The following is a 23819-nucleotide window of genomic DNA, read 5'->3' on the forward strand; positions in this document are numbered from 1 at the left end:
CTAGATAAGTGAATGAGGAAGAAAGGAATAGAGGATATGAAGAGGAGATGATGAGGGTAGGAGATGGCTCGTGTGGAGTATAAACACCAGCATAGATCAGTTGTGCCGTCTCTATGTACTTCTTGCCCAGTTGGTTCCATGGGGGATTAGGTCCAGATTGGGGTTCAGGCTTGTAAACCGAAGCTGCACGGTGCTGAGTGGAGATTGATCTTAATGTGGAGGGTGTTGATTGATGAGGACATGCTTTGGAGTGAAGTGGAAGAGCTGACAATTTGCTCACTGCTGAGTGATTATAATTATGGGTGATTATCTTGTACATGGTGGATTGAAGACTGAGGTCTTATTCTTTCAACTCTGAGGGTTTAATATGATTTTCTCGCTCAGTGGGGGAGGGTGAAGATTTTTTGTGTCTGCTGCTTAATGTGTGAGACGTGTATCCGAGGGTAAGGTGCAGTCTGAAGGCTGTGTAAAAACCTGAAGTGAGGAAGCTGCATCTAGAAAAGCACGATGCTAAAACAAGATTGACAGGACTGACATGGCTGAAAGTCACAGTGATGAGGTTGTAATCGTCTGTGTGTGAGGGTGGGGATTTGGATGTGATTCAGTATGTGAGAGAGAGAGTGTGGAGTTGGATGGAGTACAGTGCGTGTGAGAGAGTGGGGAGTTGGATGGAGTACAGTGCGTGTGAGAGAGTGGGGAGTTGGATGGAGTACAGTGCGTGTGAGAGAGTGGGGAGTTGGATGGGGTACAGTGTGAGAGAGAGGGTGTGGAGTTGGATGGAGTACAATGTGTGTGAAAGTGTGGGGAGTTGGATGGGATACAGTGTGTGTGAGAGGGTGGGGAGTTGGATGGGGCACAGTGTGTGTGTGAGACGGTGGTCAGTTGGATGGGGCACAGTGAGTGTGAGAGGGTGGGGAGTTGGATGGGGTACAGTGTGTGAGACAGGATGGGGTACAGTGTCTGAGAGAGGATGGGGAGTTGGATGGGGTACAGTGTCTGAGAGAGGATGGGGAGTTGGATGGGGTACAGTGTCTGAGAGAGGATGGGGAGTTGGATGGGGTACAGTCTGTCTGAGAGAGGATGGGGAGTTGAATGGGTACAGTGTGTGTGTGTGTGTGTGTGTGTGTGTGTGTGTGTGTGTGTGTGTGTGTGTGTGTGAGTGTGAGTGAGTGAGAGAGAGAGAGAGAGGAATTTGATGGGGTACAGTGTCTGAGAGAGGATAGGGAGTTGTATGGGGTACAGTGTGTGAGAGAGAGGGTGGGGAGGGATGGGGAACAGTGTGTGTGTGTGTGTGAGAGTGAGTGAGTGAGTGAGTGAGTGAGTGAGTGAGTGAGTGAGTGAGTGAGTGAGTGAGTGAGTGAGTGAGTGAGTGAGAGAGAGAGAAATTTGATGGGGTACAGTGTCTGAGAGGGGATAGGGAGTTGTATGGGGTACAGTGTGTGAGAGAGAGGGTGGGGAGGGATGGGGAACAGTGTGTGTGTGTGTGTGTGTGTGTGTGTGTGTGTGTGTGTGTGTGTGTGTGTGTGTGTGCGTGTGCGCGTGCGTGTGAGAGAGGGGGAGAGAGGGTGGGGAGGGTGGGGAGTTGGATGGGCATATAGGAGGGGGCCATTCAACCCTTCTAACCAACACTGCAATTCAATTAGATCATGGCTGAAGTGTAATTTAACTCCATTTACCAACCTTTACTCCACATCCTTTGACAGCCAAACCCAACAATAATCTAGCAATTCCAGTCTTGAAAGCTCCAAATGATTCCCTATAACCAGAGCTTCTGGGGGACAGAATGCAGGTCCAACAGGCGGTAAAAAAGGCAAATGGTATGTTGGCCTTCATAGCGAGAGGATTCGAGTACAGGAGCAGGGATGTCTTGCTGCAATTATACAGGGCCTCGGTGAGGCCATACCTGGAATATTGAGTGCAGTTTTGGTCTCCTTATCTGAGGAAGGATGTTCTTGCTATAGAGGGAGTGCAGTGAAGGTTTACCAGACTGATTCCTGGGATGGCGGGACTGACGTATGAGGGGGATTGAGTCGGTTAGGATCATATTCGCTGGAGTTCAGAAGACTGAGGGGGGATCTCATAGAAACCTATAAAATTCTAACAGGACTTGACAGGATACATGCAGGAAGGATGTTCCCGATGTTGGGGGAGTCCAGAACCAGGGGTCATAGTCTAAGGGTACAGGGTAAACCTTTCAGGACTGAGATGAGGAGAAATTTCTTCACCCAGAGAGTGGTGAACCTGTGGAATTCACTACCACAGAAAGCAGTTGAGGCCAAAACATTGTATGTTTTCAAGAAGGAGTTAGATATAGCTCTTGGGTGTAAAGGGATCAAAGGATATGGGGGGAAAGCGGAAACAGGTTACTGAGTTGGATGATCAGCCATGATCAGAATGAATGGCGGAGCAGGCTCGAAGGGCCGAATGGCCTACTCCTGCTCCTATTTTCTACGTTTCTACTGTAGGAGGTGAGAGTGACTCTACAGTGTGTTACTGTAGGAGGTGAGAGTGACTCTACAGTGTGTTACTGTAGGAGGTGAGAGTGACTCGATAGTGTGTTACTGTACGAGGTGAGAGTGACTCTACAGTGTGTTACTGTAGGAGGAGAGAGTGACTCTACAGTGTGTTACTGTAGGAGGTGAGAGTGACTCTACAGTGTGTTACTGCAGGCAGTGAGAGTGACTCTATCGTGTGTTACTGTAGGAGGTGAGAGTGACTCTACAGTGTGTTACTGTAGGAGGTGAGAGTGACTCTACAGTGTGTTACTGCAGGCGGTGAGAGTGACTCGATAGTGTGTTACTGCAGGCTGAGAGAGTGACTCTACAGTGTGTTACTGCAGGCGGTGAGAGTGACTCGATAGTGTGTTACTGCAGGCGGTGAGAGTGATTGTATAGTGTGTTACTACAGGCGGTGAGAGTGACTCGATAGTGTGTTACTGCAGGAGGTGAGAGTGACTCTACAGTGTGTTACTGTAGGAGGTGAGAATGACTCTACAGTGTGTTACTGTAGGGGGCTAGAGTGACTCTACAGTGTGTTACTGTAGGGGGTTAGAGTGACTCTACAGTGTGTTACTGTAGGGGGTGAGAGTGACTATCGTGTGTTACTGTAGGAGGTGAGAGTGACTCTATCGTGTGTTACTGTAGGGGGTGAGAGTGACTCTATCGTGTGTTACTGTAGGGGGTGAGAGTGACTCTATCGTGTGTTACTGTAGGTGAGAGTGACTATCGTGTGTTACTGTAGGAGGTGAGAGTGACTCTATCGTGTGTTACTGTAGGTGAGAGTGACTCTATCATGTGTTACTGGAGGAAGTCCAAGCGATCCTGCACTGTGATGTGGCTGTGTGTATTTTCTTTATAGGTTGTGTTCCTGCTGTGTTCAGAGTTGCAACTTCTATGTACAAATATTAGTCAGTCAACATCAGCCATGCCCAGTTACGGAGGCTGAGCTTGGTATATGATTGTTTGCCAGGGAAATGTTTGCCTTTCGAAACATTGCAAAAAGAAAATACACATTCAAGATTAAAAGTCTTCTGTTTCTCCTTTGTTTAGTTTCCACGTGATATGAAGATGTAGTTTGTGTCTGCCAGTGTTGGTTAAATCAATCTCCTCTGAGTGGTTAGTGAACTGTGGAACTGGTGATGTGACTGCTTACAGCTCCCAATGTTCTGAGGGAAATGGAGTACTCTGCCTTGCTGTTGTATTGTTGCACCAAAGCCTACAGTTGTCCATTCTCCTTCTAATGGGCGTGTGCAGGTATTCCTGCATTGGAATGATGATGAGCTATGTGTGAGTTGCAATATGTATTGAGATTAGATTGTCCTTTCTCCCAACAATGTGATTGCGTCATTAAAAAGTGTTTCAGCCACTGGATCAGCTGTTTACGCTGGTGTACCTCTTATCTCCATGTGTGGTGGCACAGGTAATTGACTAATGTACAAAATATTTGGCCAATCTATAAATCCCCTCCCATCCTTTGGGCAATGCAGTGAAGGTAGGAGTTAAATAAAAATCACATTCATTTGAATGGTGTGCTCTTTAGACAAACCATTAAATCTTTTTAAAAAATTATTTTGAATTAATGAAGACTATTAAGAGTCCAAAGGGTAGTATTTTGTGTTGGTTTGGGCAAGATGCCAGAGGTAACTGACCGAGACTGGGGATTAGGCATTAACCCATCAGCAGTTTTCACAGAGCATTAACATAACAAGTGGCTTTGTAACTCTGTATAACTGAAGTTTCTCAATTCACTGCTACTGTAAGAAAGAAGGTTCTTCTCCTACTTTGGTTGTTAGAAGTTGGAGGCATCATAAAGGTTATCCGGTTTGCTTTAATGCAAATTTTTCCTCACTCGTCTGAACCCTGTGATTCTCAAATGAGGATAAACAAATGAAGATCAAGTGAATTTTACTGGGAAGCAGCCAACATAACAGAAACTTTTAAAAGGTGGTGTGGGGGTGGGCTAGTCGGCCTGGCATCTGTCGAGAGTCAAGTGTTCAGAGGCAGATAATGGAACACCTAGATAGGTACAGGATAGTGTCAGCCTGCATTTACGGGAGGGAGGACTATCCTAACAAATTTCCTGGAGTTTCAGAGGAAATGACAGACCTTGTTGACATAGTATGCAAAACGTTTAGATTCCAGTAAGGCTTTTGATACAGTGCCACATGGGCATGAAGGCCACAAGTCATGGGATAGGAGGCAAGCTTCTGAGATGGACTCAAAATTAGCTACACCAGAGACAGCAATAGGAGGTTGTGAATGCAGCTGTAGTGATGTGGTAAGGGAGTCACCAGCAGTGCAACATATGGATCAGTGCTGGGGCCATTGCTGTTTACAGTCTATATAAATGAGTTGGACCTAGGGAGAGAGCGGTTTAAATTTGCAGGTGACACAAAGCTGAGGGGAAATGGGGTCCAAACAATGGGAACAGTCAAACCAATTCCAAAGGGTCTGGATAGATTGCAAAGGTGGGCTGATGGGTGGCAAGTGGCATTTAATATTGGAAGATGCAAAATAAGGCTATAAGGCTACAGGACACAGCTCAGGAGAGGGAATACTTGGTATCTTACTGGAACAACCCCGTCCAATGTGCTGCAGCACTGCGGAAAGCAAACTGAATCTGGGGATGTACAGGCAGAGAAACAGAGCACAAATTCCAGTGGTTATACAAAGCACCAATATGGTACACCTGGTGTAGTGTGTACAATTCTCACCACCTGCCACAAGAAGATATCTAGGTGCTGGGAACTGTACAGAAAAGGACAACTAAACTGAGCCTAAACATAAGGCATCTGAATAATGAGGGGAGGTTGGACAACCCAGGAATGTTGACTCGGGAGAAGTGAAGGCTCAGGGAAAAGATTATTCTGTCATTCCAAGATTCTGAGGGAAACAGAAAAATCGAACCTTTATGATATGTTTGCAATTGTCATAACTCTACAACTGGGCTTCACGAGCTAAGCTTAGAGGAGGAAGATTAGATTTAGCTGCTTTATGCAAATCGTGGTGAATGCATGAAATGGGTTGTCCAGGAAGGCAGACAGTACGGAAATACTTCTGGGAGATTTGGGCAGATATTTGAGAATGTAAGCCACCAAGAGTTATTAATTTTCGTGATCAGCATCTGTCTCCGGTTCCAACTTATTCTACGTGGCTTCTAACTGAAATGCTACCATTCAGGTTTAGGATTCACCCATGATTACAGATCTTTACTGCTCCCATTACCATCTCCTTTTGCTTCGCACCATTATCCCTTTCGTCATTTAACCTCTCCTGCCTTCTACCCAATCACAGACCTTCCCTTTTGTTCTTTCCCCTCTCCTCCTGCCTTTTCCTGCCTCTGCGACTTGTTTAAAACCTGTTACAGTTTTGACATTAACTCTGGTTCTCTCCACAGATGCTGCCTGACCTGCTGAGTATTTCCAGCACTTTGTTTTTATTTCAGGCTGCTGAACCATCTCGGTTTCTGTACCCTGACAGAGCCTTCCCAATTCATTCTTCAAATCAAGTTATCCCTCACAGATGATTGAGCAGCCCATAAAGGGGGAAGTGTAGGCAATTCTTAAGCCAGTGTGTACTGGGCGTGGCCGTCCACAGCATAGATGTTTCAGAAAGAACAGAGAAGAGGGTAAAAGAGGGGGGGGTGTGGCATTGTTAATCAAGGAAAGTATTACAGCGGCAGAAAGGACGTTTGAGGACTCGTCTACTGAGGTAGTATGGGCCGAGGTTAGAAACAGGAGAGGAGAGGTCACCCTGTTGGGAGTTTTCTATAGACCTCCGAATAGTTCCAGAGATGTAGAGGAAAGGATAGCGAAGATGATTCTCGACAGGAGCGAGAGTAACAGGGTAGTGGTTATGGGGGACTTTAACTTTCCAAATATTGACTGGAAATACTATAGTTCGAGTACTTTAGATGGGTCTGTTTTTGTCCAGTGTGTGCAGGAGGGTTTTCTGACACAGTATGTGGACAGGCCAACCAGGGGCGATGCCACATTGGATTTGGTACTGGGTAATGAACCCGGCCAGGTGTTCGATTTAGATGTAGGTGAGCACTTTGGCGATAGTGATCACAATTCGGTTAGGTTTACCTTAGCGATGGGCAGGGACAGGTATATACCGCAGGGCAAGAATTATAGCTGGGGGAAAGGAAATTATGACGCGATTAGGCAAGATTTAGGATGTGTAGGATGGGGAAGGAAACTGCAGGGGATGGGCACAAACGAAATGCGGAGCTTATTCAAGGAGCAGCTAATGCGTGTCCTTGATAAGTATGTACCTGTCAGGCAGGGAGGAAGTTGTCGAGCGAGGGAGCCGTGGTTTACTCAAGAAGTTGAAGCGCTTGTCAAGAGGAAGAGGGCGGCTTATGTTAGGATGAGACGTGAAGGCTCAGTTAGGGCGCTTGAGAGTTACAAGCTAGCCAGGAAGGATCTAAAGGGAGGGCTAAGAAGAGCAAGGAGAGGACACGAGAAGTCATTGGCGCATAGGATCAAAGAAAACCCTAAGGCTTTCTATAGGTATATCAGGAATAAAAGAATGATAAGAGATAGGTTAGGGCCAATCAAGGATAGTAGTGGGAAGTTGTGTGCGGAATCAGAGGAGATAGGGGAAGCGTTAAATGAATATTTTTCGTCAGTATTTACAGTAGAGAAAGAAAATGTTGCCGAGGAGATTACTGAGATACAGCCTACTAGGCTAGATGGGATTGAGATTCACAAGGAGGAGGTGTTAGCAATTTTGGAAAGTGTGAAAATAGATAAGTCCCCTGGGCCAGATGGGATTTATCCTAGGATTCTCTGGGAAGCCAGGGAGGAGATGGCAGAGCCGTTTTTGTTGATCTTTATGTCGTCATTGTCGACAGGAGTAGTGCCGGAAGACTGGAGGATAGCAAATGTTGTCCCCTTGTTCAAGAAGGGGAGTAGAGACAGCCCTGGTAATTATAGACCTGTGAGCCTTACTTCGGTTGTGGGTAAAATGTTGGAAAAGGTTATAAGAGACAGGATTTATAATCATCTTGAAAAGAATAAGTTCATTTGCGATAGTCAGCACGGTTTTGTGAAAGGTAGGTCGTGCCTCACAAACCTTATTGAGTTTTTCGAGAAGGTGACCAAACAGGTGGATGAGGGTAAAGCCGTGGATGTGGTGTATATGGATTTCAGTAAGGCGTTTGATAAGGTTCCCCACGGTAGGCTATTGCAGAAAATACGGAAGTATGGGGTTGAAGGTGATTTAGAGCTTTGGATCAGAAATTGGCTAGCTGAAAGAAGACAGAGGGTGGTGGTTGATGGCAAATGTTCATCCTGGAGTTTAGTTACTAGTGGTGTACCGCAAGGTTCTGTTTTGGGGCCACTGCTGTTTGTCATTTTTATAAACGACCTGGATGAGGGTGTAGAAGGGTGGGTTAGTAAATTTGCGGATGACACGAAGGTCGGTGGAGTTGTGGATAGTGTCGAAGGGTGTTGTAGGGTACAGAGGGACATAGATAGGCTGCAGAGCTGGGCTGAGAGATGGCAAATGGAGTTTAATGCGGAGAAGTGTGAGGTGATTCACTTTGGAAGGAGTAACAGCAATGCAGAGTACTGGGCTAATGGGAAGATTCTTGGTAGTGTAGATGAGCAGAGAGATCTTGGTATCCAGGTACATAAATCCCTGAAAGTTGCTACCCAGGTTAATAGGGCTGTTAAGAAGGCATATGGTGTGTTAGCCTTTATTAGTAGGGGGATCGAGTTTCGGAGCCACGGGGTCATGATGCAGCTGTACAAAACTTTGGTGAGGCCGCACCTGGAGTATTGCGTGCAGTTCTGGTCACCGCATTATAGGAAGGATGTCGAAGCTTTGGAAAGGGTGCAGAGGAGATTTACTAGGATGTTGCCTGGTATGGAAGGAAGGTCTTACGAGGAAAGGCTGAGGGACTTGGGGTTGTTTTCGTTAGAGAGAAGGAGGAGGAGAGGTGACTTAATAGAGACATACAAGATAATCAGAGGGTTAGATAGGGTGGATAGTGAGAGTCTTTTTCCTCGGATGAGGATGGCAAACACGAGGGGACATAGCTTTAAGTTGAGGGGTGAAAGATATAGGACAGATGTCAGAGGTAGTTTCTTTACGCAGAGAGTAGTAGGGGCGTGGAACACCCTGCCTGCAACAGTAGTAGACTCGCCAACTTTAAGGGCATTTAAGTGGTCATTGGATAGACATATGGATGTAAATGGAATAGTGTAGGTCAGATGATCGGCGCAACATCGAGGGCCGAAGGGCCTGTACTGCGCTGTAATATTCTAATCTAATCTAACCTTGGGCTCCCTACTTTCAATTCCATTCGCCTGAGATGAGAGATAGTGAAAGAATCCTGCAGACATATCCCTGGGAATTAACTCAATTATTAAAACTTCGGTCTTTGAAACAACCAGGCTTAATAGGCCAAGACTGCAATTAGTCAAGGCTTTTTCCACAGTACCTCCCAAACCTGCACTCTCTACCACCTAGAAGAACAAAGGGCAGCAGAAGCATGGGAACACCACCACCTGCAAGTCACACACCATCCTGAATATGTACATATAAAAATATATATAATCATTGTTCCTTCCTTGTCGCTGGATCCAAGTTCTAGAACTCCCTACTTAACAGCACAGTGGGAGCATCTTCATCACACAGGCTGCAGTGGTTCAAGAAGACGGCTCACCACCACCTTCTCAAGGGCAACTAGAGATAGGCAATGAATGCTGGCCTTGCTGGTGACACCCACATCCCGTGAATGAATAATTAAAATTACTCCAGCCTACGTCTCTAAAGTCTCCCATGGCTATATTATCATTGCTCCACTTGGCCTAACTATACAACCGAAGCTTAATTGGTCTATGGTAGAATTACATAGAATCTACAGAACAGAAACAGGCCATTTGACCCAACTAGTCCATGTTGGCATTTATACTTTACAGGAGCTTCCTTCCACCTCTCCATGTAGAGTATTGATATATAAAATCTAATGTAACATTCAACTCTAGGAACTCTTTATTGCATATACTTTCATTGCCCTCTAGTTGTGCCTTATCCATCTACCTATGCCTGAGATATCACATTAAGAAAGCTTGGGGTAAGAAAAGACTGTTTGGCCAATCAAACCTGCACCATTCCCAACTGTACTTACCTACTCATTCATGAACACCCTCTCCCCACCACTGATAAAGACCGCATACTCGCTTCCTAATTCCAAAATAAATTAATCAGATATAGTCCAATCTCTATAACCCTCAATCCCTACACTCAACAGTTATTAATTCAGGTCCTTTACAGAAGTATTGACTGACCCAGAATTAGCTCCTTTTTCCTCACCTTTTCCACAGTGGGAGAGGGGAAATAAATTCTTCAAATTTGTAATCTTGCTCTACGTATAAGAATATTCTGATTATGTTCTGAGCTCATTGTTCAACCGACAGCACACACTCTCACGCATATTCCACTTGAACTCATTTTGGCCAGTTGTTTTCATTAGCTGCTTCTCACTGTTATCTTTCAGTCCTAAAGTTCCTCGAATGATCAGGGGAACAATTGATCACATTCATCAAAGCCATCTGGTCTAAAGTTGAACAGCGGGTGGCCCCGAGTAGAGGGCAGGATCAGTCCTGTGTGGATCACAGGAAGGAATGTCATGCATTGGGCCATGATATGAGGCATCTTATGTGGACTTTTTGGATTTATACCCAAAATATGTGGAAGAGACAGGTTCACTGTTAAAACCTCACACACAACATCCCAGGCCAAGAAATGGGTAGGTGGGTGTCCCAACAATGAGACGTTTGCCCCACTTGTTCCCTGTCAAAGTTCACTCTTTCCTTCCCCGCCTTACCATAAAAGGTGGTCAGATGACCATTTCTTTTGCACTTCTGGAAATGTCATCCTGCCCAAAGCTCCCCTTCTGCTGAATGGGGAAATATCCTCTCCTTGCCATCATTGAAAAAAGATGTAAAAGATTAAAATGCCCATTCCCTTTTCTCAGACTGGCAATTATTCTAAAGCTGGAATCCACCAGGAGCATTCCCCCCACCCCCCCGATATTGTTCAACAACTGAAACTAATGCCCTTGTATCTTCCAATTAATACTTTTTTAGATACCCCAAACCACAGTGCTGCACTTGTGGATATTCTCCATCATGATCCTCTTGTTTTACATGATAGGTGGAGTGCATCAGGTCCCCAGGTGAATCCAATAACACGTCATCTATGAAGAGTCACCACAATACACCTGGAAAGGTTATCTCAAAGATTTCTTCCAATGCATTGCTGATAACCTTTGCCTCTTTAGTCAATGGGGATAAAATTCAGTGAGATTTCTATCTGCCCCTCACATGGTTCTTGGAGCAGGAGTACACACCTCAGATAAAATCTAAAGTTTTGTCTTCTAATCCTCTCGCTTCCAGCATCTTCAGGGGCAGGAGACTGAAAACCTTATGAAACTCACCAAGGACAATGCGAGAGAGGCTTCTCTGAATCTTACAACACTCTGAAATCTCGCACAAAGCCTCAGCTTGCCCTACACATTCCGTAGAAGATCTGATTACTCCGCGGGCCTTTGGATCGTTAAATAAGCTACAGGAACATCCTTAAAAAGCGCTTGATCCAAGCTTAATATTGCCCCATTACCCTTGTCCATTCAGCTGCTTACTTCCTCAAAGAGTTTCAGTAAAATTCTAAAATATGACCTGCAACTTGTAAAGCAATTCTATCTGTTCCCCATGATACCTTCGTTCTTTAAATGTTCGTTCACAGTCTCCCACAAACTGCCCGCAAGATTTTCCCTTGACTATGGATGTTGGTCCAACTGGCCTATCGTCACCAGGTTCAATGTCGTAGTGTATTTTTGAATATTGGCGCTGCATTTGTTACTCTCCTCTATTCCAGTATTTGTGAAACTTTGAAAAAGAAATTTGCCAAAAGCACCATGAACATTCTCCTATAATTCCTTGAGGGTTCCAGAGTGTATCCCACTTGGCCCAGAAACTTTGTGGTTATTTAATCTTTCTAGTTTCTGACTTCAATGTCTTATGGGTCCCTTATTCCCGTAACTGTGATTGTAATTTGCCCACAGTCTCTTTCGTGAAAGGTGCAGTGAAGAATCTATTCAATATAAGCACCCATATCCTGATCATCCAGAATAGTTTTACCCAATCTATCCTTTAGTGAACCCACCTGTTCGACATTTCATCTGCAAAGACTTTGTTGCAAAACATTTTTGTTAAAGATTCCACAGCAAATTGATCCTCATGCCTCCATGGGATCTTCCTCGTCCCCAAACATTACAATAGACCTTGTTTAACTACTGAACAAAATTATTAAACCGTAATAGATTAAGTGAGTAATCCTTTCCCCATGCCCCCACACACTTGTTGGCCTGTTGTCATGAATTTTGATCACACTTTTTATGCCAACATTTAACAATGAAAATGCCCAGGGTTTTTTTTATTCTTTCATGGGATGTGGGTGTCACTGGCAAGGCCAGCATTTATTGCCCATTCCTAATTGCTCCTGACAACTGAGTGGTTTGCTAGGCCATTTCAGAGGGTAGTTAAGAGTCAACCACATTACTGTGGGTCTGGAGTCACATGTAGGCCAGACCAGCTAAGGATGGCAGATTTCCTTCCCAAAAGGACATTAGTGAACCAGATAGGTTTTTACAACAATCAATGATAGTTTCATGGCACCATTACGGAGACTAGCTTTCACTTGCAGATTTCTTTATTGATTAAATATTTTTATTAATTAATTTAATTTAAATTCCACCTGTTGCCATGGTGGGATTTGAACCTGTGTCCCCAGGGCATTAACTGGGCCTCTGGATTACTAGTCCAACAACATGACCAAATCTATTATGATGAGAATTTTCTGTATAACCAAGTCCTGGTTCATTCACCATTGCTGCCCGTGCCTTCAGCTAGCTAGGCCCCAAGCTTTGGAATTCCCTTCATAAGCCTCTCTGCCTCTTTCTCCTCCTTAAAGCCCAACTCTTTGACCAAGCTGTCTGAATATCTTATGCAGCTCAGTATCAAATTTTGCTTGAAAATAGTCCTGTGAACGTTTTACTACTTTGAAAGACACTATATAAATTCAAGTTGTTGTTGGTAACGCAGTGATTGAGCTGTGGCCACTAGGTGACATCATAGGCCCACTATATTGTCTAACTCACTGTGATCTTACATTTGCAGTAGTTTTAATCTTTACAAGTAAAAAATCTAATTCTTGTGCTAAAATTATGTTAATTACTTCAAGCATTTTTTTAACCATTTCCTTACTGATTAGAGGTTTTCAGCTTATTTTCATCAGAAGTTCAAGATCAAACTCCTTGTAAATCACCTTGTTATTTTTTACTACATTAAAGGTGCTACATAAATACAAGTTGTTGTTGTAAATTGCAGACTGATACAAACTCCCAAGTCACTGCAGCTTCATGAATTCAAATAACTACTTGGTCCATTTAAAAAGCTGTCTATCAGATAGATGTATTAACAAATGACAAAGCATGCTTATATTTGAATTGAGTGGCTTGGCTCCTCTGTCAAGCACACTGCCCAGTTTAACAGCTGAACTAATATCATAATGTATTGAGTTAACGTGGGAACTGTTTCGGTGAGCGAACCTGTTATTTAACGCCATAAGTACTGGTAGAGAATTAATGAAGTCAATACCAAGCTAAATAATGAACAAAAATGCTTAATTTTTGTCAGGTCTGTGTTTGGAGGAGTGGACACTAGCAGGGAAAACTTGTGTTGAATGACTTTTCTCATTGTTAGGAACATAAGGACAGGAGCAGCCCATTCAGCTCCTTGAACCTATTGTAGAAGATCAGTATCTCAACTCCAACTATCCGCCTTGATTCCGTAACCCTTAATACCATTGCTTAACAAAAATCTACCAATCTCGGTGTTGAAATTTCCATCTGACACCCATCAGTTTTTTGGGGGAGAGTGTTCCAGATTTCCACTACCCTTTTGCGTGAAGTGCTGAGGGTTTTATGAAAGGGACATAAATTTGCCAACAATATTGAAGGTGTGATAGCTTTGTACAGAATCTCAATAATTAACAGCAATAATTTCAATAAGGTGTCTGTTATCTGTCAGAACATTAAACATTAGTCGGTGGTAGTTTAGGCTTACACTAATGAAGTGGCAGATCACCTATGACACCAATGGTACATTCAGCACACTTTACACAACGCAACTAGTCCAACTCAATCTGGTTCAAACGGTAAAATGATCAACACTGACCAGTGACAGTGCTCGCAGTTGGATGATCTTCCTCATTAAGCAATAAAACGCAGCGAGTTAAAATGATAGCGCTGCTGAAAGGACAGAGGAAATGGAATCAATAATAACTTTCAAAAAGGGAACTGTTTACATACTTGAAAGGTAAAACAATGACTAAGCTACAGGGAAAGAGCAAGGGGAGAGTGGGATTAATTGGACAGCTCTTTCAGGGAGCTAGCACAGGCACGGTGCTGAATGACCTCCTTCTGTGCTGTATGATACCAAGTGTTTTTCTGTCTGTGCAGTTTTAGGAGGCAGAGAAAAGGATCACTCACCTCTTCTACCCACTTAGCGTAACGTGCTAGTAACTGCAGAGTCAACTTCCAGAAGCGGTGAGCAAGTGGAGGCAGATAGATGTGATCGGCCCAGCATTGCATAAGGTTTTGCCACAGAGCGTGGGTAACCAGAAGCCTGAACTCACTTCCATCTACATCAAACAGATCAAGCGTTAGCCCTGTCTAGTCACACAGGATTTGTTATGTTTATTGCTCCTTTTAAAACATTTCCATTGGGACAAAGTTCCTACCTGGCGCTTCTTTCAAACCTTCAGACATTGACGCCTCCAAATTTCCAGCAATTTCCTTGAACCTGTCAAAGGATTGGGTAAAGTACAGATGATCATCTTATTTCTTTTACTGTTAATTTTTTTAAACCTATATATAGACTAGCTGAAGAAAAATAAGGACAGGCGAAAAGAAGTTTTTTTTTTATAGTAATTTTGTTGAGCTGCTCCTTTGATCTGTTGCTATCCCAGGTGCTTCCTGGGGGTAGTCAGTTTTCTCTCTTTTGATTCCTACTTTTCCTACTGACTGATTTGCTGCTATTTTATGAATATGAAGTTTGAGCTAATCAAATAGTGTGACAGCCAAAGTTGTAGGCGCAAAGGAACAGAAGAACTGAACAGTACTCCAGCATTTCGGAGCATATTAAAAATATCAAATACCTAATTCAAAGTTGAAATCATCAAAAAATTCAATTATTTTAGCACTAAATCTCCACTTCACTGTGCTAAGTACATTGCTTAACTCAAATGATTGGATAATGAATTGTTATTAGCACTATTGATCAGGAGTAGACAATACAACTACACTGGGCTGAAAATACACACATGCAGACATACCTGATCTGGTAATAAACAGAGAGGCTCCATTTACTGTTGAAACTCTTGTATGTTGAGTGCGATCGCAGTCTCTTTACACTTGCTTGGGATGCACATTGCCACTCAAATTTTCTAATAAATTCCATCGTGATTTTGTATTTCTGGAATGTCCGACATGGAGAATGGTTAGAAAAAAGGTCTTGGAAAATAACAACCTACATCTACATAGCGCCTTTAATGTGATAAAAATGTCCTAACGCGCTTCACATGAGCGTCATCAGAAAAATATTTGACACCAAGCCACATAAAGAGATATTACGACAGGAAAAGGGGTAGGTTTTAAGGAGTGTCTTGAAGGAGGAGAGAGAGACGGAGAAGGTTTAGGGACAGAATTCCAGAGTTTAAAGCACAAGGCAGCTGAAGCCACAGCTGACAATGGCGGAGCAATAAAAATTGGGGATGGACAAAAGGCCAGAATTGGAGGAGCACAGATATCTCGGAAGGTTGTAGAGCTGGAGGGAGTTACAGAGGCAGGGAGGGGGAGGCCATGGAGGGCCTATATGAATTAGTGCCGTGTCATTCCCACACCAAAGATCCTGCTGAACTCTGCAATTCTTCCTCCACCAAAGCAGGGTAGCTCATGATAACTGTAAGAAACAGAGTGCATGTCAGACAATGTGTGAGCATATGTGTGTGAGTGTGTGCGCGTGTGAGTGAGAGAGAGAGACTGACTTACAGTTATATCACAACTTTCACAACCTCAGTATGTCCCAAAGTGCTTTACAACTAATGACGTACTCTTGAAATGTTATGTATAGAAGGTCTCAAGTCTAAACTGACAAGTCCAAGGAACTCCTCCTGAGTGCAATGATGAGCGCCACAACTTCCAATTCAGTGTGCAAGCTCATTGCAACCATCCTCATGACTGTAGCATGGACACACTCCATTCCTCAGAGCCCTTGGATGATAGATTGTGGTCCTTGTGAGCTCACTGACCATCACTGACACATACAGCTCTCTGATGGCAATACTTCCAGCAGTGACCTGGCATATCGAGCTTATCCTTATTCATCTAACACGTGGCAACGGTTTTTAATTAATCCAGTCAGGTAGTTATATATGTTACGACCAGGTGAGAAAGGTGTCTCGGGGTCCCTTTTAGCCTTCACCTGGTCTTGTTGTAACAGGGTTTTGCTTAAACACAGTGTGTTGTTGTGCCTAACACGCACTTACCCTTAAAGAATCCACGGAATCCGACTGGTGAAAGGTATATCAATATTTTATTCACACACTAAATCATCAAGTACAAGCTCTTACTACTTGTACAGTATACTACCCGTCAAGAGACGAGGTGATCAGTCTCAGACTTGCGGCTGCTCTTCTGTTCTCTGAGCCCCTGGCTCAGTGTTATTCCCCGGGGTTCTCGTACCTTCCTCAGTTTCAGTCAGGGGTTAAATCTTGCTTCTAAGACCCGCCCCTCTTACTTACTCATAGGGGTCTGGTATAATGACATAATGATAATTCCTTATTTGGCTCAGTGAGCACCTGTTCAAAACTTTACAGTTTCCTATTGTCTATTATGAGTTTAATCATATCTGGTGTCCATGATGACTCCTAGTTTCTGGGATCCTCCTCAATACCTTTTCTATAATCATATCTACAATTCCTCGGCTATCTGTGTGCTGTGCCCCTTTGTACTCATCCCGCTTCAACACACTGTTCATTGTTGTGTTACTGGCCCCTTTGTTTTAATTAAGTTCTTATGTGTTTTTACTGGGTCTACAGTGTTTTGAGCTCCCCTTGGTAAATCCTTGTTCACCACTTTCAAATTATAAGGCAAAGAAATGAGCATAAACAGGCTTTCTTAGGTTTAAAGAAAAGTGAAATTTATTAAAACTTAAACGCTAATTCAGTTAATGCCTACAAATATAAGCCGCACCTCACGTTAGCATGCATACGTGATACACACAAGCAAATAGAGACAGAAAAGAGAAGAAAAATAGTGGAGAGGTTTGAGGCATTCTCTGAAGAGGGTTTTTTTTTTTTACTGTGCTTCAAGCTCACTGTAGAGTCCTTGATTGTAGGTAATTCTTGCTTTTCGTTGGGGTCCAGTATTCTTCTTAAACCTTGTTCACTGTAGGAGACTTTTCTCTCTTGGGGTTCATATGTCTTCAATGGTTTCCGAAGTTAGTGAGAGCGAGATGACAGCAAACAGGAGAGAGGTCTTTTCCGTCCAGGAGCAAACAGCTTTCTGAGTTTTTAAAACTCTGTGGCAAGTTCAAATTCAAAAAGACTCCAACAGCCAGTTAGTCATGTGACTAAACTGGTCTGACGACGGCTGTTTGTGTATTCGCCATCTTAGCAGTTAACCTGGAATGCTGGCCTCTCCACCTTCAACATCTGGTAATCAAAAGTCCATTGCGGATTAAATTGAAGCAGGGAGTGGCCCTTTTGTCCTTCCAAGTACTGTCTGCTACTATGCAAATGTCTTTCCAGTCAAGGGTCTGATGGGTTTTTTTTTAAAAACAAGTTCTTTCTTTACTCCAGTAACAGTTTAAAAATCAATGTTCATGTGGCAAAATTAATGTGCCTCATCCTTGGCAGGCAGGGGCCTGCATGACAATGTGAAGAGGCAAGGATGTATGGAACAAAGATCTCATATTAAACCAAGTACTGACAAACAGCAATTCTAGGAGGAAAGTTTGTGCTTGAACAACAGGTTAAGTTCAATAAGCTAAGCTGTGAATGTTACACTGGAACTCCACTGATCCACTTAGGCGTCAGCCTTGGCTCAGTAAGTAGCACTCTCACCTCTATAGCCTGTTGTGGGTTCAAGTCCCTCCCCAGAGATTTGAGTACAAAATCTAGGCGGACACTCACAGTGCCAGCACTGAGGGAGGGCTGTACTGTCAGAGCTGTAATTTATCAGCTGAGACATTAAACTGGGACTCCATCTGCCCTCTCAGGTGGACATAAAAAATCCCATGGCACTATTTTGAACAGCAGCGGGGGTGTTCTCCCCAGTGTTCTGGTCAATATTTATCTTGCTGTTTGTAGGAGTTTGCAGTGTGAAAATTAGCTGCTGCGTTTCTTACATGAGTAACAACACTTCAAAAAGTACTTTGGGACACCCTGAGATTGTGAAATATTTATATAAATTCAAGTATCTCTTTCACATCGAAATGTAAAAACTTATACATAGTTGGTTACCTCGTGGAACATGTCTGGATTTCCTGGGTTGAACAGCGAAGGGACTTTTTCCTCTAAACCTCGTACCATTTCTGGCCAGACGGAATTCACTGTAAAATCATAACCTGGAATCACTTCTGTCTTATCACTAGAATACAGAATATACACAGAGTCAGGCAACATTAAATGCAGAACATAATTAAACATAATAGACATGCAGACAATGATTTCATATGTGGAACCTGTGAAAACGCAAGTCTAATTTGCACATTTCAGGATTGCTTTCCCGTTGTATGCAATTAAAAGCGCCAGTATTTTTGGTCTCATCTGTTGTGAACGCAGCCCTGATTTAATCCAGATGCACTGGTGCTTTTAGTAAGCAGCACTGCTGGTTCCTTGGATATTACGTATTACAGAAGTAGCGAATGTAGGGGCAAGGGTCACTACAAAAGGTGCAAGCTGAATGGTTCGCGAGGTGCGTGATGAACCCAGTAATAAGGAACAGGTCAATGACAAATGGTAAGCCTGCAGATCCGAATAAGTAGGTGCAGGTGAGTGTCGCCGTTGCAAGGATGAAAATTTGTATTGGGTGGTTGTTGGTCGGCACAGACTCGGTGGGCCGAACGGCCTGTTTCAGTGCTGTATCTCTAAAACAAAACCCTGGAAGTGGTCACATAAGCACCAGTTTCAAACTTCACAGTGATTTAGTGACATCCACCCATGTCTGATATATGGTTAGATTCCCAACAGGATGACCAGATAACAACACAACCGCCATTTTACATAAACCCAAAGGCAAGTGCTTTGATGTTTAGAAACATACTAAAAATAAATGCAAAAGTCCCATTTATTCTCTGGAAAAGTCTGTATTTTGCTCTGTCAGTAGGAGTAGGGTTTGAACCCCATTCCAGATTGTAAGACAAGTGGAGGATGGAGCTCCAAATCCCCAGTTGACATCCAGCAGGGTTCTCACATTCAGTGAGTGTAGGTGCCCCTGCATTATCGTAGGATTATGGGATCACTAAAAACCTTCTGCTGCCCTGGGCTGACCATTCAATCGGCTGGTTTCACAGAATCATAGAATGATACAGCACAGAAGCGACTATTCGGCCTATGAATCCTGTGCCGGTTCTTTGCTAGAGCTATCCAATTCGTCCCACTTCCTGATTCTTTCCCCATACCCCTGTAAAAAAATTTTCCTTCAATGATTTATTTTGAATGGTATTACTGAATTTGCTTCCACTACCTTTTCAGGCACTGCATTCCAGATCACAACAACCTGCTATGTCAATTTTATTTTCTGGTGTTGCCTCCAGAACCGATCGATCCTACTCTGTCAAAACCATTAGTGATTTTGCGTGCTTCCACCATATTTCCTCTTATTCTTCTCTGATCTATGGAGAACAACCACAGCTTCTCTAGTCTCCACATAAGTTCCTCATCCATGCTACCATTCCAGTAAATCTTTTCTGCAGCCTCTGCAAAACCTTGACATCCTTCCTGAAGCGTAGTGCCCAGAATTGAACACAATATTCCAGCTGAGGCCTAACTAGTGTATTGTAAAGGTGTGCATAACTTCCTTGCTTTTGCACTCTCTGCCTCTGTCTAGGTCGGCCATCACATTTATACTGAAGTCATCAATTGTAACTGGATTACTCCTATTTGGGAGGGCATTTTGCTCCTCTTTCCCAGCGAATACTCTGAGTGAGTAATAGACCATAGAGAGATACAGCACTGAAACAGGCCCTTCGGCCCACCGTGTCTGTGCCGACCAACAACCACCCATTTATACTAATCCTACATTAATTCCATATTCCCTACCACATCCCCACCATTCTCCTACCACCTACCTATCTACACTAGGGGCAATTTACAATGGCCAATTTACCTATCAACCTGCAAGTCTTTGGCTGTGGGAGGAAACCGGAGCATCCGGCGGAAACGCACGCAGTCACAGGGAGAACTTGCAAACTCCGCACAGGCAGTACCCAGAACCCAACCCGGGTCGCTGGAGCTGTGAGGCTGCGGTGCTAACCACTGCGCCGCCCTTTTGTCATTTTGTCTGTCAGTGATCTTGTCCTCCTCCTCAATTTTATGCCCTTTTACCTCTTCAATTTTTTTTTATTTGTTTGTGGGATGTGCGTGTCGCTGACTAGGCCAGCATTTGTTGCCCATCTCTAATTGCCTTTGAGAAGGTGTTCATCTTCTTGAACTGCTGCAGTCTATCTGTTGTAGGTACACCCACTGAGCTGTTAAAGAGGGAGTTCCAGGTAGAGGGAGTGAATGTTTAAGGTGGTGGACGGGGTGCTAATGAAGCAGCTGCTTTGGCCTGGATGGTGTTGTTGGAGCTGCACTCATCCAAGCAAGTGAAGACTATTCCATCATATTCCTGACTTGTGCCTTGTAGATGGTGGATTGGCTTTGGGGAGTCAGGACGAGAGTCACTTGCTGCAAAATACCAAGCCTCTGACTGCCCTTGTAGCCATGATAATGGTTCAAAGTTCTGACCAGTGTAGGATACAACAATCAAAAAAGTTAATTTCAGAATTTGAACACACAAAGGTTTATTTTAGTTGAACGCGACTCACCCGATTACTGCTCCTCCAGTCACCATTTGGAGGAGACGACAATGGTTGGGAATAAAGTCTAGCAGTTTTCCATACATTTCTTTAAGACCATTTGTCCCAGACTGAACATATTGTTCATCAATTACCTGGAAGGAAAAATATTCTTTTCAACTAGCGATGAGAAATCTTTGTGAATGGGGTACTGAATACAACAGATTCCAAGTCAGTTATTTTAGAGATTGTTAATTTTTTAGACAGAAGAAATAGAACTTATAAGGATTATACATAGATTGCCGCAAATGAAGGAAAGTTGTAGGTGCCAATCATTCATTCCATTTTGTTTTGCAATAGGCATGATCTCATTGAATGGCGGGACAGGCTCAAGGGGCTGAATGGCCTACTCCTGTTCCTATCTTCCTATATTCCTATGATTAAACATTCACCAAAATATCAGATCACACATTGGACTCACAAATTAAGGGGGAATGGTTTCAATTCCCACCCAACAGGTGACTTTCACCAGTTCTCCATCAGATTAAGTGTTTCACAGTAATGGAACACTGCGTCCTGAAGGAGAAAGGGTTAACAGGAATCATTTTCCCAACATATGGTGATGGGGCAGAGGCAATACAGATCCAGTGAATAAAGTTACGTTCATGCTTTAGACACGTATGCATTTTCTGGACATGAACCATTACTTCATGCTGAAAAAACCCACAAAAATCATAACAAAGAGTCACATTGGTAGAAGACATTATTGTGACTTGAAGGTCACAGGTGCTGAATTAGAATGCCTACTGGCTGTAAATTCCTAAATATGGACAGTGTCCAACTTTAAATTTTTGACTTACAACTCACCTTCTGTAATGTAATCACATAAAAATAAACTTGCTACATTTCAGTGGGTTGTCTTGCTTGACCTAAGCAGACTAACTCCTCTGCATTCTGTCCTACAGCTCAGGGGCAGAACCTCCTCTCACAGCAGGCTCCTGCAGTTTATTATAGAATGGTACAACACAGAGAGAGACCATTCAGCCCATTGTGATTCTTCAAAAGAGCTATCTGATTAATCCCACTCTCTTGCTCTTTTCCCAATAGCCCTGTATTTTTTCTTCCTTTTCAAGTATTTATCCAATTCCCTCAAACTTTACTATTGAATCTGCTTCCACCACCCTTCAGGCAATACATTCCAGATCACAACAGTTTGTTGCGTAAAAAATTGTTTCCTCATATTGCCTCTGGTTCTTTCACCAATTTCCTTAAATGTGACTTTCCAACCCTGCTGCCAGTTTCTCTATATTTATTCAATCAAAATTGCTTGAACGCCACTATCAAATCTCCCCTTCACCTTCTCTGGTCTCAGGAGAATGACGTTAGTTTCTCTAGTTCCTCCATGTAACTTTTATCCCCGTGATCATTCTAGGAAACTCTTCTGCACCCTCTCTAAGGCTTTGACATCCTTCTTTAAATGTAATGTCCAGAATTGGCCACAATATTCCAGCTGGGGCCTAACCAATGTTTTGAAAAGGTTCACCATAACTTGCTCGTTTCTGTACTCTATGCCTCTATTTATAAAGCCTAGGATCAGTATGCTTTTTTAACAGCCATTCTCCACTTGTCCTACCACCTTCCAAGACTTGTGTAAATACATCCCCATGTTTCTCTGTTTCTGCACCCACTTCAGAATTGTACCATTTAGTTATACTGTCTCTCCTCATTCTCCTGATCAAAATGTATTACTTCACACTTTTCTCTGCATTATGTTTCATTGCTATCTGTCTGCCCATTTCACCACTCTATGTCCTCCTGAAGACCAATACTATCCTCCTCATTGTTTACTACATTTCCAAGTTTCATATCAGCTGCAAACTTTGAAACTATTTCCTGTATACTTAAGTCCGGGTCATTAATATATATCAAAGAGAGCAGTGCTCTCGACACCAATTCCTCAGGGACACCAATGTACATTACCCTCCAGTCTGGAAAACAACTGTTCACCATTACTCTCTGCTTTCTGTCCCTTAGCTAATTTTGTATCCACACAGGCATTGTTCCTTTAATCCCATGGGCTTCAGTTTTACTAACAAGTCTGTTACTTATTATCTGGAAAAACAACTTCTGTTCAGCGTATTAGCCACTCATCACTTTTATGAAAAAAATTACGGGAATACAAATTGCTTTTAAAAATCCACCCCTTATGTGGAAAAATGATCAAAGTAATAGTGAATTATGTCACGGATATTATCAGTTAAGTAAAGTGTTGCAACTCAGCTAAATCTACTTTTAGTTTTTGCTTCTAATTTGCTCATAAATTTAATTTGTAGCTGTTGGCCTGAGTTATATAGTCTGTCAGTTTGATACTTGCCATATGCCAGTGAGATATGCAGGACACAGTGGTAACCCTGCTTTGTTTTTTGTGTGTAACCCCTGTGTAAAACATTAATTTTTCACCCAGTGACCACGAGCTCAGTTGTTACACACTCCAAACAAACTGCTGTGGCTCCCTGTGGAGCACACTCGCCGCTGAGTCAAAAGGTTGTGGGTTCAAGTGCCACTTCAGGGACTTGAACACAAGATCAAGGCTGACCCTTCACTGCCAATACTGATGGAGTGCTGCACTGTTGGAGATGAAACATTAAACTGAGGCCCACTTTGCCCTCTCAGGTGGGCATGAAAGATCCCATGGCGCAGTTTTGAAGAAGAACAGGGGAGTTCTCCCCAGTATAATAAAAGCAAAATACTGCAGATGTTGGAAATCTGAAATAAAAGCAGTAAGTGCTGGAAATTATCAGCAGGTCTAGCAGCAGCTGTGGCGAGAAAAAAAGTTAACGTTTCAGGTCTGTGACCTTTCATCAGTTCAGACCTGAAAGGTGAACTCTCTTTCTTTCTCCATAGATGTTGCCAGACCTGCTGAATATTTCCAGCACTTTCTGTTTTTATTTGAATTCTTCCAGTGTCCTGTTCAATATTTATCCCTAAAGCAGCATCACTAAAAAAAAATTATCTGGTCAATATAACATCAATGTTGTGGGACCTTGCTGTGCTTCCTACATTAACTTCACTTCAAAAGGCGTTCATTGTCTGTAAGGCACATTTCTTTAATACTGAAATGTCTACCCTAGGCAGGAACCTTGACCAACTTTGCCAACATGGAGCAGGGCCCAAAATAGCCAGT

At 43.2% G+C, this 23819-nt stretch overlaps 1 protein-coding gene across 1 annotated transcript in view; it reads right to left on the bottom strand.

Moving 5' to 3' along the window:
* The window catches only part of cog2 (component of oligomeric golgi complex 2), a 135668-nt gene that overhangs the window by 11498 nt on the left and 100351 nt on the right, over window positions 1–23819 (bottom strand). The window contains exons 8-12 of the mRNA XM_068020195.1: window positions 20666–20790; window positions 18099–18225; window positions 14910–15049; window positions 14316–14377; window positions 14065–14216 (exon numbers count right to left, since the gene is read on the bottom strand). Coding sequence (XP_067876296.1) covers window positions 14065–14216; window positions 14316–14377; window positions 14910–15049; window positions 18099–18225; window positions 20666–20790 — 606 coding nt within the window. The remainder of the gene's footprint in view (window positions 1–14064; window positions 14217–14315; window positions 14378–14909; window positions 15050–18098; window positions 18226–20665; window positions 20791–23819) is intronic.

The sequence above is a fragment of the Heterodontus francisci genome, chromosome 3, assembly GCF_036365525.1.
Source record: "Heterodontus francisci isolate sHetFra1 chromosome 3, sHetFra1.hap1, whole genome shotgun sequence".
NCBI classification, from domain to species: domain Eukaryota; kingdom Metazoa; phylum Chordata; class Chondrichthyes; order Heterodontiformes; family Heterodontidae; genus Heterodontus; species Heterodontus francisci.